General features: G+C 36.1%; 1 protein-coding gene across 7 annotated transcripts; it reads left to right on the top strand.

Moving 5' to 3' along the window:
• The first annotated feature begins 2,081 nt into the window (after positions 1-2,081).
• LOC125853185 (formin-like protein 13) lies at positions 2,082-14,918 on the top strand. 7 transcript variants are annotated; one of them, XM_049532853.1, is made up of 20 exons: positions 2,087-2,326; positions 4,157-4,857; positions 5,592-5,807; positions 5,900-6,308; positions 6,805-8,197; positions 8,293-8,419; positions 9,687-9,758; positions 10,533-10,631; positions 10,731-10,772; positions 10,880-10,960; positions 11,048-11,098; positions 11,210-11,291; positions 11,656-11,750; positions 12,155-12,226; positions 12,311-12,427; positions 12,759-12,827; positions 12,928-12,994; positions 13,421-14,228; positions 14,341-14,509; positions 14,600-14,918. In XM_049532853.1, exons 1-18 carry the CDS (start codon positions 2,251-2,253, stop codon positions 13,564-13,566), a joined length of 3,915 nt encoding a protein of 1,304 aa, XP_049388810.1. In that variant the 5' UTR covers positions 2,087-2,250; the 3' UTR covers positions 13,567-14,228; positions 14,341-14,509; positions 14,600-14,918. The 7 variants fall into 7 exon arrangements, with proteins under 7 accessions (XP_049388815.1, XP_049388816.1, XP_049388813.1 ...); XM_049532852.1 differs by having other exon boundaries at positions 13,421-14,509; XM_049532855.1 differs by lacking the exons at positions 13,421-14,228; positions 14,341-14,509; positions 14,600-14,918 and having other exon boundaries at positions 2,084-2,326; positions 12,198-12,226; positions 12,928-12,967.
• The last annotated feature ends 651 nt before the right edge of the window (positions 14,919-15,569 follow it).

Raw genomic sequence — 15,569 nt, 5'->3', positions numbered from 1 at the left:
TGCCCCGAGTCCCATGTTTTGTGGTTGTAAGGTTAGTTTGAGGAAAAGTTGGTAAAAAGTTAAGTTTTTGAGAAGTTGAGTTTTTATGAGTTAAAGTTGGTTAAAAAGTGCTTTTTCGAGTTATTTGGAGTTTCGGGACTCGGATCGGATTTCCGTCGATTCAGGCAGTTTTAGAATGTTAAAACGGGTCTGTGTGAAGTTACGGAGTTAAATTTGGAGTTGAAACGAAGAATTGAGGTCCTAAGTTGCTAAAGTTGTGAAATTGTGATAAAGAGTTGACTTTGGTCAACATATGAGGTTCCGAGGCTCGGATTGAAATTCCGAGAGTACCGTTGGGAGGCGATTCTAAGTCTAGAATGAGTCTTGGTTGAATTTTTAGACGCTCCGTTTGAGTTTCGAATTTTTTTGGCGTTAAACTAGTTTCTTGGCATCTTATTGAATTTCGGGTCAAGGAGTCCTCGAATTTAAATTCCGACAGTTCCATTGAGTCCGGAACGTCGAATTTAGTGGGGGTACATATTTAGTTTGTGTGCACGAGATTCCGAACGAATCCCGAGGGTCCAACGGGGACTTAAACTTTGGTGNGGGAAACTACAAAAAGGAATGTTACAGAGTTAGTTGCTCGATCAAAAATATTTATTATAATCAATATATTTAGTAGGCGTTTGGCCATGTGATACCATATCACGATATGGTGTTGTGAGATGGAATCAGCGTTTGGACATGCGATTTTACGCTGATTCCATCTCATTATTCCATATCATGAGAGGTGATACCATATTCTCCAAAAACCATGATATGGAAGTATATGGTGATTCCATATCATGATTTGAGATATTTTAATACAATAATTGATCCATTAGTTTATATTTTGTTAAAATAACCCCACATTTATATCTACTAACCATTTGCTTCATATGTAAATAAAATTTATAATCACATCATTACTTTTAAAAATTTATTATTCTCACCAATATAAAATTTTATTATTACTTTAAATTTGGTGAATATAAATGATAAAGTAGAAATTCATTTGGTGAATATAAATAAGAACGAAGGGAATAATACTTTTTTGATTTTTCATAATAAAAAAAAACGCCTTAATCTTATGACTAAGCATATTATTGATAAAAGACAGTTTTCATTGGCGGTGCCGCACTTTCTTAATCTTAGTATTCGCAAAATGTTCGTTCAAATGACTGAAGAATATCAAGTCCAATGGATTGAGGACTTGGAAAAAAATTGATCAATTAGTTATTAATATTTAGTCAAGTGGACTAGTTATAATTTTTTTGATTAAATTTTATTAGAAGTGTTTTTGACTCAAACTTGTGGTAACTTTTTAAAATTTCGTTATTCTATAATATTTAACTATTGATTTTTCTTGTAAATAGTTAGAAGTTAGTGATGTTTGTTAATTTTTATCTTAGTGTATTTAACTTCTAAGTTAATATTCCTCACTAATGTATGTTTTTTTTCTACTTTATAGGTTATTTGTAAGAGTAGTTGAGAGATATGAGCATATCAAGTACAATTTATGTTCAATTTTTTTTATTAAATTAAAGTTAGATGAAACAATTACTTAAGTGGAGAACAAATAACTTTGTAATAATTTATTATGCGATTGTATAATTTTTTGTTTATTTGATAAGATTGAATAAACAATTGAGGTTATTTTAATAGTTTTACAACTTATGGAATTTTTATGTTTATGAGAAAATATACAAACACAAAAATTTCATATCACATGTCCAAACAAACCTTCAATTTCATCTCATGATTCCATATCATGATATCATATCACATGGCCAAACGGGCCCTTAATATATGTGCATATATTATATATCTTCCAAACTATTTTTTCATGTACACAAGTATTTAACTATTTATATATTATTCATTCACTTCAATTATTTTTCTCTATACACCCGGCAATTTATGTTAATTTCTCGATTTAAGAAAAAATAACAAAATTAGACCATTTTCCCGGTAAAAATTGTGCATTTTCGTCTACAACAGTTAAAGTTGTTAATAGTATAGTTGATACCTCAACTTGTACTGTAAGCTTCTCCTTTTCTTGTGTATGAAGAAAAAATATATACTAAAAAAAAATCGATCAATACGAACCAAATTTCCTCTTCACATCGACGGAGAAACTTATATAAATATCGAAACTGATGCAATAAAGCATAAAGTTCTGTTAATTGTAAAGGAACTACGAAGCTCTGTTTTCTTCAGTAACCATTAACAATGGCGTTGTTTCGGAAATTGTTCTATTGGAAACCACCGGACGGACTGCTTGAGATCGGCGGCGACAGAGTTTACGGTTCGTTTTCCCCCTTTTTTTTTTTTTTTTTTTCTGTTTGGTTGCTGCGATCGAGCTAGATAATTACTACTAAATTTGAGTAATTTGGAGTTGTAGATTGTTAATTTTGCTTTATTTGTTCGGATTTTAACTTGAATGTCTAATTTTACTGTGGAAATGGGAATGGTAGAAGTGATCATATGTTCACTGTTTGCTTGTTGAGATCAAGCTGGATGAATACTTCTCCGATTGCTGAGTTTGATTAATTTGTTTGTATTTCGATAAATAATTACTAATTTTTGCTTTATTTGTTCAGAATTTAACTTGAATGTCATTTTTTAACTGTGNTTTTTTTTTTTTTCTGTTTGGTTGTTGCGATCGAGCTAGATAATTACTACTAAATTTGAGTAATTTGGAGTTGTAAATTGTTAATTTTGCTTTATTTGTTCGGATTTTAACTTGAATTTCTAATTTTACTGTGGAAATGGGAACGGTAGAAGTGATCATATGTTCACTGTTTGCTTGTTGAGATCAAGCTGGATGAATACTTCTCCGATTGCTGAGTTTGATTAATTTGTTTGTATTTCGATAAATAATTACTAATTTTTGCTTTATTTGTTCAGAATTTAACTTGAATGTCATTTTTTAACTGTGGAAAATGGGAACTGTAGATGTGATCATCTGTTAGGTCATTTTCTTTCTCTCTGAGTTGACTTATTGCTCAATTAACTCTTTAGAAAACCCTATTAACTCTTTGCTTTGTTGAGATTGAGCTGGATGAGTACTTCTCCAATCACTAAATTTGATTTGTTTGATCGTATTTCGATTTGTTGTTTGAAGACAAACAAGTGCTAATTGTGCTTTATTTGTTTGGATTTTAACTTTAATGTCTAACTCTACTGTGGAAATGGAATTTGATCATCTGTCGGGTCCTTCTTTTGTGCACTTTGTCACTTTGTTTGGATGATTGTTATGTATTGTTTCATAATGTATCATATTGAATTGTATTGTGTTGTATTGCTATCGTGCTACATTGCTTTAATAAATATAATGTTTGGATAGATTGTATTATTCTCTCTTGTTACATACAAGAAATTGTAGGGTATGAGGTAGAGCTACTATGAAAAGATAGGGTAAATGATAAAATAGAATTATTAAATAAGTAAAACAAAATTTGTGAGTTGTTCAAAGCTCCCCATTTCAAAAAATTGACCTTTTACCTTGATTACAAACAGTGGCGGATCTATGAAGGACTGTGGGGGTGCCACGCCACCCCCGAACTTCGACGGAAACTCTATATATACATAGGTATATACATATAATATTTATATAAATATAAAGCGTGCCACCCACAGAACAAAATTGGCTTGTGGTGCCAAGGTAGGAGGGCAACTAGAAGGCTGATGTTGCGGGTTTGAATCCCATTTGTACCTATTTTTTTGAGAAATTTGCTGCATATGGTTTTTAAGAAAAAAAAGAAGCTCCAAGCACCTTTTTTTAAGGAAAAACAGCTGGCACAATTTTTATATTTTTTTATAATTGTTATCAATAAGTCTATTTGGCACCCACGGACTCTAAATCCTGGATCCGCCACTGATTACAAAGTATACTAGTTATTGGTTGCTACAGTTGCTATATTTGTTCATATTTTAACTTGAATGTCTGATTCACTGTGGAAACTCGGAACCTGTAAAAGTGATCATCTGTTAGGTCCTTTTTCTGTGTGCTCAAAATTCAAATGGTAAGATATGAGGAAACTCATTCGGATATGAAATGAAGTAGATGACTATAAAATATTTGCCTGCTGCATATAATAGTTTAGCTAATAGGTGCATCTGTTGTTATTTGCAGTATTTGATAGGTGTTTCTCTACTGATGTTTGGGAAGAGAAAAATTACAAAGGCTATGTAGCAAGCGTAATTAGCCAACTTCGGGATCATTACCCTGACGTGTCAATTTTGGCTTTCAATTTTCGGGAGGGTGAGTCAGAAAGCCTGATTGCAAACGATCTTTCCGAGCATGATGTGACAATAATGGATTACCCTCGACACTATGAAGGATGCCCTTTGCTCTCTATGGAGATGATAAACCATTTTCTTAGATCCAGTGAAAGTTGGCTCTCCCTCGGGCAGCAAAATGTGCTCCTACTACACTGTGAATGGGGTGGTTGGCCAGTTTTGGCATTTATGTTGGCTGCATTATTGATATATAGACGACACTTCAACGGAGAACAGAAGACCTTAGACATGATTCATAAGCAGGCTCCTCATGAGCTTTTGCACCTAATGCAACCTCTAAATCCAATTCCTTCTCAACTAAGATATTTACAGTATGTAGCAAGAAGGAACTTGAACACACAATGGCCTCCCTTGGATAGAGCACTCACTCTGGATTGCATTATTATAAGGATGGTACCTAATTTTGATGGCAAGGGTGGATGTCGGCCCATATTTCGTATTTATGGACAGGATCCATTAATAGTTTCTGATCGGTCTCCGAAAAGTTTGTTCTCCACACAAAAGAAAAGTAATATTGTCCGTTACTACAAGCAGGTTAGATATTTTTTCCCCTTCAGAAAACTCAATTATCCTTTGCAATTTCAGGAATGTTGCTATCCTTGAGAAAAAAAAGGAATCTTTGTTAAGTTTTCTGGATAAGGACATGCTTTGTTCAGGATTGACACATAAACGAGGGTCAAATTGTCCATAAACTTCAGACTTACTAAAAAAAATAGTTGTTCCCCCTAAACTTCACGTTGAAAAATCATGATTGATCTGATGATGAACTTGTCAAACTCTTTAGATAAAATGCATATAAAGTGAGGATGTGGAATGTGTTATCCTTGATAGGATGACGAGGGGTGTTATATAAGATTTTAAGTGGATCGATGATCGACTATCTAATGATTTGATTTACTGAAGTTTCTGACATCTTTCTTTGACTAGTAATTTATACATTCTTTGCCCTTGAGCAATGTGTGGTTGTAGGTTACATGGTAATATGTCAAGATTGTTGATTTTATGGAACAAAGATACTTGATTTAGAGTTAATTGGACCATTTGAGTATCTGATTTGTTGATCTGACACCTCAGTTTTACAACAATTCCTTCTATATTGGGGCTTCAAGTAAAAATTGGTTGTATTTGGTCCTGTTCTATGCGACATTCTTGAGCAATCACAGAATCCATATGGACTTTCTATCCTACTCTTTCCATCTTTTATGGTGTATGAACTCTAATTTGGAGTCCCACTAACTATTGACAAGACATTTATCATGTTGTTGCAGGAAGAATGTGAATTAGTCAAGATTGATATCACTTGTCATATACAAGGTGATGTTGTCTTGGAATGTATTAGCTTGCACGATGACCGGGAAATAATGATGTTTCGAACCATGTTTAACACATCTTTTATTCAGTCAAGCATTCTGATACTTAACAGTGATGAAGTTGATACATTGTGGGATGCTAAGGATCAATTTCCAAAAGACTTCAGAATTGAGGTATCACTATTCTCGTTAGATTCACTTTTCTGTTATCTTTATGTTCGCTCTATCAAGAAGCATAACAGTTTACAATTATGCACGGGTCGAAGGTTCTTTTTTCAGACATGGATGTTGCTGCTTCTGTAGTCCCTGTTGATTTGTCTTGTTTCGATAAGAAGGATGGCCTTCCAGTGGAGGCATTTGCTAAAGTTCAGGAAATCATTAACAGTGCCGATTGGCTAAATCAAAAGGGTGATGCTGCTAGCAATATGCTCGAACAAATAACTGAATCAAATTTGATCCCGGAAAAATTGGGATCTCCACCTGAGACAACAGCCACTACCAAGCTCATTGATCAAGCTACTTTGGAGAACCCTCAAAAGAGGCAAGAACTTGCAGCATTAGAGAATAATGCTAAGGGCTTGGCACAGTCTACTTTGGAGCAGCAGGTTGGGTCATCCTCTGAAGCATACCGTAGCAACAAACAAGAAGCTGTGTTTCAGCTTGTTGAAACCAAAGGTAAGATGAAAATGTCACACTTGCAACCATTAATCTCTCTTTCATAACCTTCCCCTATTGGCACTAGTGTAAAATCTAGTGCTCAATTTCAGATTGTTGGGAAAAAAAGGCATAATACATAAAGAAACACTCAAACTTGGCATCATTGGCAAGTAAGCATTGCATCTTTGAGAGTGTACATCTAGACACCTCAACTAACAACGAAACACTTCACAACTCGTCCTTATTGTGTCTCGTGGACACCCGATGCTGATGTGGCATATAAATTTTGGAGGTATCTAGATGATCATTTTGTAAGTTGGAGTGTTCAACTAACAAGGTGGAGACGAGTTGAGGTGTCTAGATGTGCATAGTCAAATTTGGAGTGTTTACTTTCCAGTTGATGCCAAGTTTGAGTGTAGTTATATATTATGTCAAAGAAAAACTGAGATGAAAATTATAAAGTTGCAGCCATCAATCTCTTTTCCAATGCTTACTTCTACTGGTTTTAGTGTAGAATCTAGTGCTTCTGTTACATCACCACCAGTGTCACCTCATGAAAGCAAAACTGTGGAACATCCTTCACTTTATGGAAAAGAATGTGGTAAGCTGAAAGAAGTTTCTTCTCTATCTGAAATCAAGGACCGACCACTCATGACAAATGTCCTCATGTCGCCTACTCCTCCACCTTTATTGACAAAGGATCAAGGTATAGTCACTGGAAAGCCTCTATCTCCTGCTCCAACGCCACCAGCACTACTCCCACCACTCAAGGATAAATTGGATGTACCTTCTCCATCGCAGCCTACTCCTCCCAGAGACCAAAGTACTAATTCTATATATTTGAAAGATGATGCAACTACAGTATCTCAACCTGACACATCATTGCTTCCTCTTGGGATGCCTTTAAGTCCATGTGAGAATGACATAATTGCCAAAATGGAACCTTCTCTGCCTACTTTCCCTTCTGGGAGTCCTTCTCCATCAGGTCCCATACCCCCCATTATCAAACATTTAGAAGAAAAGTTAGTCAGTAAGAATGGGACGTCACCATTGCCACCACCTGTACCACATTTAGTCCCTGTGTTGGAGGAGAATTCTGCTTATGTGTGTGGAACTCCTCAAACTTCAGCTCCTCCTACACCACCTTTGAAGCAAAATTTAACTTTCAGTGGTGGGTCATCACCACCACCACCACCGCCATCGCTGCCTCCACCAACACCTAGTTCTTCCCCATGCTTGTTACTTACAACCCCTGGGTTGAACAAGAATTGTTCCTCAATAAGTGGACCACCTCGACCTCCATCTCCACCTACCCCACCTTTGAAGGAAAGACTAGTTTCCAAAGGTGGAATGCTACTGCCTCTGCCTCCGCCTCCACCTCCACCTCCACCTCCACCGCTTCCTGAGCAGCCTGTGAAGGAGGATTTTTCTCTAATTGAAAAACCCTGTCCACCTCCACCTCCACCTCCACCTCCACCTCCACCACTTCCTGAGCAGCCTGTGAAGGAGGATTTTTCTCTAACCGAAAAACCCTGTCCACCTCCACCACCTCCTTTGCCTTCATCACAGGCTTCTAAGCCTACAGAGTTATATGCAGTACCACCATCACCACCTCCTCCCTCCTTGGTTTCATCTCTCAAGGATAATAATAATCTCCCAAAGAGTGTTCCTTCCGTTCCTCCTCCTCCGGTTCCTTTCCCTAAGGTGAATAATATGCCTGCTTCTCCATCTCCAACCCCTCCTATTGCTCCTCCACCTAGCAAAAATTACCGACGGATGTTGTCTAGCACTATGACTTCAAGAAGCAATTCAACAAAGAAGCTGAAGCCATTGCATTGGTTAAAGATAAGTAGAGCAGTCCAAGGAAGTTTTTGGGCTGAAATTGAAAAATGTAGCTATGCCTCCAAGTAGGTTTTGGACATATTGTTAATGCGCCCATGTGGTCAACTTCTTTTTCCAGAGTACAATGTTTCATTTACTTCTCTGCATTTCTGTTTTATAGGCCATCCGTGATTGATATGCCAGAACTTGTATATTTCTTCTCTGTTCAAAATTTAGACCAAGTCGGTTCAGGAAGGAACGGGAATTCAAAGACCAAATTTGGACAGAAAGTTCAGAAAGTCCAGCTGGTGACTCTTCTATCTAATTTTTTTTTATTTATATGCACAAAATGTTTTCCTGAAATTTATTAAAATCCCTTTGCACCATTCCATTGTTTGACATAAACATTAATAGCTTAATTTTTTTAAAAAAAATTGATAAGCTACTTGAAGTTCTTAACTAATATAATTATGCACTTTCTGAAAAAAAAATCTTAAGCTCTTATACTTGATTATCTTCCTAATGCATCTTGCTCGTTCATCCCTGTCTGTTACACCATTTCATGTTTTACATGAGGTCATTTCCAGTTTGGAGAGCTTTTAGCTTAAAAAATTGTGATTATAGAGGTTTCATCAAGTATAACTGCTGACCAAGCACATTTGTTATATCAAAACCTAAGCTTGTAACACCAAGCAATACTGTACAACGTCATGGTTGTAGTATCATATCTTTCTATTGTGCCAGCATCTTGAAAGATTAATGTTTACCAGTTACTGTTGTTGCATTAACTTGAAACCTTTCCTATGCTCCCTGCCAAGCACAAGTATTAAAAGCCACAATAAATCCTAGTTGGATTTTCAAGGATGGCAAGTTCTTGCAATCATATGGTTTCTGTGATGATTGTGCTGTTGTTTACTTAAACCATTCTTAAATTTACTGAATATAACAAAATATTAAGCATATAAAGAACTGCAGTTCCATTTTATAGGACGCCAAAATTTGAAGGCACTTAGACAGTTAATGTGATCAGTTTCTTGAAAAAGGGAACAGACTGACTTATCATATTTGTATAGAGGTACCCTGATTATTAGTATATAGCAATGTTTTGTATGTCATATGCTAGTAGCTAATCGCTGATTGTATCTCTAGCTGATATATATCCCTCTTATGTTAGTAGATAAGCACATTCTCATTCACAAAAGTTAATGCAGGATATCACTCATATTCTGACTAACAGTTTATTGATCCTCTAAATTACTAAGCTCTACAGATAAATTTAATTTCTTGGTTATTTGGATTAGATGTTTTCTTTTAATGACATGTCACTGGTTAGATAAATTATATTTCAGAATTTTGCTTCCTAATGTTTTGAAACACCTGATCTAAATGCAATCTTGTTAAACAATTTGTAACATTGCATAAATCCCTCTTACCTGATACATGTATTATACTGTCGGACGCTACTGGAGTTCTCTCCTGATGAATAGCTGGAAAGAGAAGACAAAACTGTGATACTAGCTCTAACACAATGTTGTAAGAAGATAATTTATCTTAATCCTTTTTCCTTTTCTGTAGGTTGATCATAGACGGGCTTATAATTGTGAAATTATGCTTTCTAAGGTGAAGATACCACTGCACGACATGCTGGTAAGCAAAATTCATCTGCATATATTGGATATATTTTTTTGGCACAGCTTGATTGGTGTAGAAAAATTTCCCCGAGTAAAGCTTCATGAACCATATGTTTGTATTTATCTGTGCATATTTGAATGATTAACATTTCCTTCTCCATGGCTTCAATAGGATTGGTGATGTTTGCCCAATAATTCTTTTACCATTTTAAGGTCTCAATCAACTTGGAATCGCTTCTGTATTGTTTTATAGTTAAATACATTTAATTTAGAGAAAATGGTCAAAAATACACCTGAGGTGCCACATTTTTGTGAGTTTCCTACCTGAACTATCAGGTGTTCATTTTTCCTACATGTAGTCTTGAAATGTCACCAACTACTTATCACAGCACACCTAAACTATCAGTTGTTCCCTTTTCCTACTTAACGATGGTGATAGTACAGGTAAGAAAAGGGAACAGCTGATAGTACATGTGTGTTTTGATATATAGTTGGTGATAGTTTATGTAGAAAATGTAAACACTTAATAGTTCAAGTAGGAAACTCGCAAAAACGTGATACTTTAGGTGTGTGTTTGACCTTTAACTCTTCAATTTATTTTCACTTTTGATGCTCCTTCTTAGTGATGATACTCTTCTTTTCATCAGTGTTCCTAGTCTATTAATCTATGTAGCTTCTCATTGATTTCTGTTAATCCTTCTATATGTTGAACTAACCTTTACTATGTAACCTGTTGAAAATTGAATGCTGGTTCTGTTGTTGTCTTATTCGACTTTGATATTTGTGATAGACTTCAGTGCTTGCTTTGGAAGATTCAGCATTAGATATTGATCAGGTGGAGAACCTGATTAAGTTTTGCCCAACAAAAGAGGAAATCGAAGTGCTCAAGGTAAGAAATTATTCCACAAGAGAAATGTAATAAGATATATTACTCAATACATATCGGAATGTTGTTGACGAACTCATTTATCCAACGTTTCTGTTGCAGGGTTATAAAGGAGAAAAAGAGAAGTTGGGTAGATGTGAACAGGTCTGCCAATGCCATTCTGAATAACCTTATCTTGATTCTTGATATCAGTTTCTCTTTCAGGGACTTTTTCCTGTAGTTTACATAATATTTCTATGGCTCTGTAACAGTTTATGTTAGAACTGATGCAAGTCCCACGAATAGAGTCCAAGCTACGGGTTTTCTCATTTACGATTCAGTTTCAATCCCAGGTGAGAGTACAGTGCATCCGCTGCCTGCATTTAGAAGTGTGGGGTTTCATCTTGCTGAAGGTGTTTTTTTCTTTACAATGTTTTCAGATTTCTGAGCTAAGGAACAATCTGAATATTGTGAATTCAGCAACTGATCAGGCAAATATTTCACTTCTGTTTCTTTGTCTCCCTTATTGATCAATCTTTTATTACACTCAAATGTTTTCTAACATCCTTGTCTATCCCGTGTCGTTTCAATGTCCTAAGCAGATCAGAGGTTCATCGAAATTGAAAGGGGTTCTGCAGACAATTTTGTATTTGGGAAATGCTCTCAACCAGGGAACTGCAAGAGGTTGGTTATTATTTGTTTCTTAGTAGAAGCATATTTTGCTCACCATATTTTCCTTATGTCTTATTGCCTTCTTCTTTTGTTTGATTTATAAGAGACAAAGGATGGGAAACCGGGCAGTAGAATTGCAGAATTATACTCCTTCTGTTCACTTTTACTTGTCAACTACAGTAAAAATAAATTCATTGATTTTTACTTGTCAACTTTAGCATATCAATAGAAAGATTAAAAAAATCATTGATTTCTCAACGCTTAATGCATTTCTAGTCTTAGAAATATTTGTTGTGTGTTTGATTCATGGAATGCTATTCTTATCCATTTGGTGTTTCTTTGAGCAATTATTGTTGTCTTGATGCTACCGGTATAGGGTCTGCTGCTGGGTTCAAGTTAGACAGCCTCCTTAAACTAACAGACACACGTTCATGGAGCAATAAGATGACTCTCATGCATTATCTTTGCAAGGTAAGGATCTTCACTCGGAAAATAGCTTGACGAGATCAGAAAAACGGGGTTATATGCTTGACGAGATCAGAATAACGGGGTTGTATGCTTGACGAGATCATAATAAGATCACTCTCATGCATTTGGTGTGTAGATGTGATGTTTAATGCCAGATTTTTCATCCTGTTGATATTGCTTTACCTCTAACACTTGATCTTGCAAGCACAATCCTTCTTGACAATCAAGGTTTCTTTAAGGTGGCTATGCAGCATGAAAATTTAAGGTTTTATCTACCTATCAGAGGGAAAAATAAAAAGATGAAAAAACTAAAGGTTTTATCTTGACAAAATGCATGTGAAGTAACTTTTACTTGTGTTAGTGACAATCATATTTTGCAGAATAGTTCATGATTTTTTTTCCGCCAGATCCTTACGGACAAATTGCCTGAACTACTTGATTTTTCTAAAGATCTTTCCAGCTTGGAACCCGCATTGAAGGTATCTTTACTTGAACCGGCTAATGACATAGTTAATCATTAGAGACATGGATGGAAATAGTGAGTCAATACCATTTTTGTTCAGATACAACTGAAATATTTGGCAGAGGAAATGAAAGCTATTAGCAAAGGAATGGAGAAAGTTGTAGACGAGCTGTCCATGTCAGAAAATGATGGACTAATGTCTGAGAATTTCTGTAAGGTAATTTATCTGCTTAACTAATCCACAAATATACTGATTCTGTTACATTTCAGGCCATTTATGATCGTCTTTGTTATGTAATCACTTTCTTGTTCCAACACGCTGACAAATTCTAATATTTTCTTCTTGGAACCCCTACTACTTAGAGGAGACCAGTATTTGAGATTGTACAATAACATTATTTTTATAACTGTGGTGTCCGGTTCAGCATTGTACAATAGCAATCAAAAAGTTCTCCTAATTAGCTACACACATTTTGTCAGGATAACAAACAAAAAAATATTGTAGAACACCGGTGTTCTCATTAGTTTGTGTATCTTCTACTTGCCAGGCTCTGACGGAGTTTCTTAGCTGTGCTGAAGGTGAAGTCAGTTCCTTGGCTCAACTTTTTTCTGATGTGGTATGTATGTCCTTTTGTGACACAGGTATTTTTGTCCTTATAGTACTTCGACGTTATTGAAATATTCCTTGTCTGGTGCCTTTTCTGCCCCATGTGACAGGGTAAAAATGTGGATTCGCTGATTATTTATTTTGGAGAAGACCCTGCTCGTTGTCCATTTGAACAAGGTAATATTTAATCAACGCAACCAAGAGATTATTACTAAAATGGCCACCGAACTACTAGAATTAGGTGATCAAAGTCACTTTTCTTTGTTTTGTATCGAAAATTCACTTATCTTTGCTATTTTACTCAAAAGGTTGTTTTACTCTTCTTCCTTGCTATACTTTTTGTTCTGTGCACTCGCTTCAGATGTTCGACAACATTCATACATCTATCTGATTCTTTTCTGGAGTTCTTTTTGTATTGTTGAAATCAATATTTACAATTATTACTATTTTCAGTCGTGTCAGTACAAAAGCTGTTAGAAATTTCATATGGATATATCTAATATCTTGTTTCATACTGATATCCTCTAAGTTGTGGTTATTAAAACAATTCTTCTTTAGAATGAGATGATCCTCAGCTTACCTCTATTGTACTTTTTCTCCTAGTTGTCTCGACATTAATGAGCTTCCAAAGAATGTTCCATCAAGCCTTAGAGGAAAATCGCAAGCAGCTGGAGTTCGAGAGAAAGAAAGCAGAGAAGGAAGCTAAGGAGAAACAGAGGACAAGTGCTTCAGATCATAAGAAGACTTGAAACTTTGATCATTCAGTATAGTGTGAAATAATGTAATCATATATATGCAGCCCCGGGCTTCGGTTCAACGGTAAAGGTAGTACAATTTGAGATGTGTGGTAGGCATACATCACGTGTTCGAGACATGCTGAGGACTGAGGATCCAAATCTAGTATTTAAGTTGAGAAGGATGGAACGGGCCAGTAATCCACCAAGTTTCGGAGCTGGAGACAGCGGATTTCTCAGCTATCAGAAAGAAAAAATGTCGTCATTTATCAGCCTTGAGCTTTGGTTCAACGGTAAAGGTAGTACAGCGTGAGATGTGTGGTAGGTGTATGTACATCACGAGTACGAGTCTTGCTGGGGAGCCAAAGCATAGTATTTAAGTTGAGAAGGATAGAGGGGTGGGATGGTAATCCACAAAGTCTCCCCGAGCTGGACACAGCGGATTTTCTTTTTAAAAAGAACAAATGTGACTAGTCATATATCAATATATCAACCAGCATGTTCTCCAGCAGAATGACATCACTGACTTGTCTGCAGACATCACAAAGCTCTCAATGGACTGAAGCAAGCTGTCTGAGCTTTTTCACTCGTTCCAGAACTATATTGGAAGTTGTTGCATATCGTAGCAAAGCTTCCCAAGATTGAAGATTTGGGGAGTAAGACATCAGTTCTTGATGGTGAGTGGTGAACTGGTAAATGATGTACGTCTCTGTTTGATTTTCTCGTGTTGTTGATCAGTGAGTGAACGTTATCTCCTTACATGGTCTTGGACAATGCTCACTTCATCAGGTAATTTTTGAGGTTGAGCTAAGGCCCGAGGTTCATTTTCTTAATAGTTTCAAAGTAAAGTATCCCCGTCGATCTTGGAAGCAAAGGCAGTTCTAATGGTGAAATGGAAAGTGGACATTCTTTTGTGTGGAGAAGTTGGCAATGCACACTGTATACAGTTCTCTAACAGGTAAGCTTTCTGTTGATGCTCCTTTTTATTTGTTTTAACTGTTTTTTAACACATGTTTTGTTAGAATAATTGTTTCCAATGTTTTTGCAGAATGTCTAGGAAGTTAGTAAGTAAGCGGGATAACTTCCGGACAATGGTGGAGGTAGGATTTTCACTAAGAGCCCCTTCTGCGGTTCTGCCCCGCTAGCTTGGCCTCAGCTTCCAAGGTGTGTGAAAAGTAAAAATTCCCTAGAGATGACATATGCTTCTATTTAAACAATTTTTCGTTATATTAGTTTTGTTTTTGAACTATTTGTGTTTTGTGTTTCCACTCTCGATTCAATTAATTTATTAATTATTTTTGGCCACCATGCCTTTGTATATATATTAAATATTATAGCAATCCATATTTGTCGTACGTGTCACTTACTACGTGGGACATTATTGATACATTTTTCAGTGTCATACTACATAAACAAATTCTCAAACTTGGCCTGATAAGTAAATACTTTAACTTTAATAGCGCACATTTAAGACATTCCTAGGAACATTCACATTTACTCCTACTATATAAGTGTAACGAAACGCCAGTACAACCAACATGGGTTGTGGTGCACTGGTGGGAGTGCTTCACCCTTAACCAGAGGTCTTGGGTTCGAGCCCTGGGTATGGAGAAAATCATGTTGGGAGCGCCACCTCCAAATGGGCCCTGCAGTGCGCGATCCGAATTTAGTCGGATCTCTAATGTGAGCCTCGGACACCGGGTGGGAAACCCAAAAAAAAAATGACTCTACAAGCAAGTCGTAGATAATTAAACTAGGTTTGGAGATGAGCAAAATACAAAGATATATAGCTAGGTTAGNGAAACCTACAGGCGTTACTAACATATGTATAAGCTAGAGAGACCGATGGAATAAGCTAAAAGTAAAGCATGATAGGCAAATCTCACATACTACCTCTTTAAAGAAAATGGCACACTTCAACATTAACAAATTTAGTACAACGAGCACGTAAACAAAGGCAATCTTTTAGGAATAAACTCATACTTAAGTCACAAACACACGCATGAACGCTATTGTAG

The sequence above is a fragment of the Solanum stenotomum genome, unplaced genomic scaffold, assembly GCF_019186545.1.
Source record: "Solanum stenotomum isolate F172 unplaced genomic scaffold, ASM1918654v1 scaffold9962, whole genome shotgun sequence".
NCBI lineage: Eukaryota > Viridiplantae > Streptophyta > Magnoliopsida > Solanales > Solanaceae > Solanum > Solanum stenotomum.
The sequence above is the reverse complement of the archived record's forward strand: the minus strand, read 5'-3'. Positions and strand labels throughout refer to the sequence as shown.

Excerpts from the sequence above, each read along its gene's own strand:
- LOC125853185 (XM_049532853.1), top strand. The coding sequence starts at position 2,251 with ATGGCGTTGTTTCGGAAATTGTTCTATTGGAAACCACCGGACGGACTG. Across the intron at positions 4,858-5,591 it reads TTGTCCGTTACTACAAGCAG|GAAGAATGTGAATTAGTCAA; the intron begins GTTAGATATTTT and ends ATGTTGTTGCAG. Across the intron at positions 10,961-11,047 it reads CGATTCAGTTTCAATCCCAG|ATTTCTGAGCTAAGGAACAA; the intron begins GTGAGAGTACAG and ends CAATGTTTTCAG.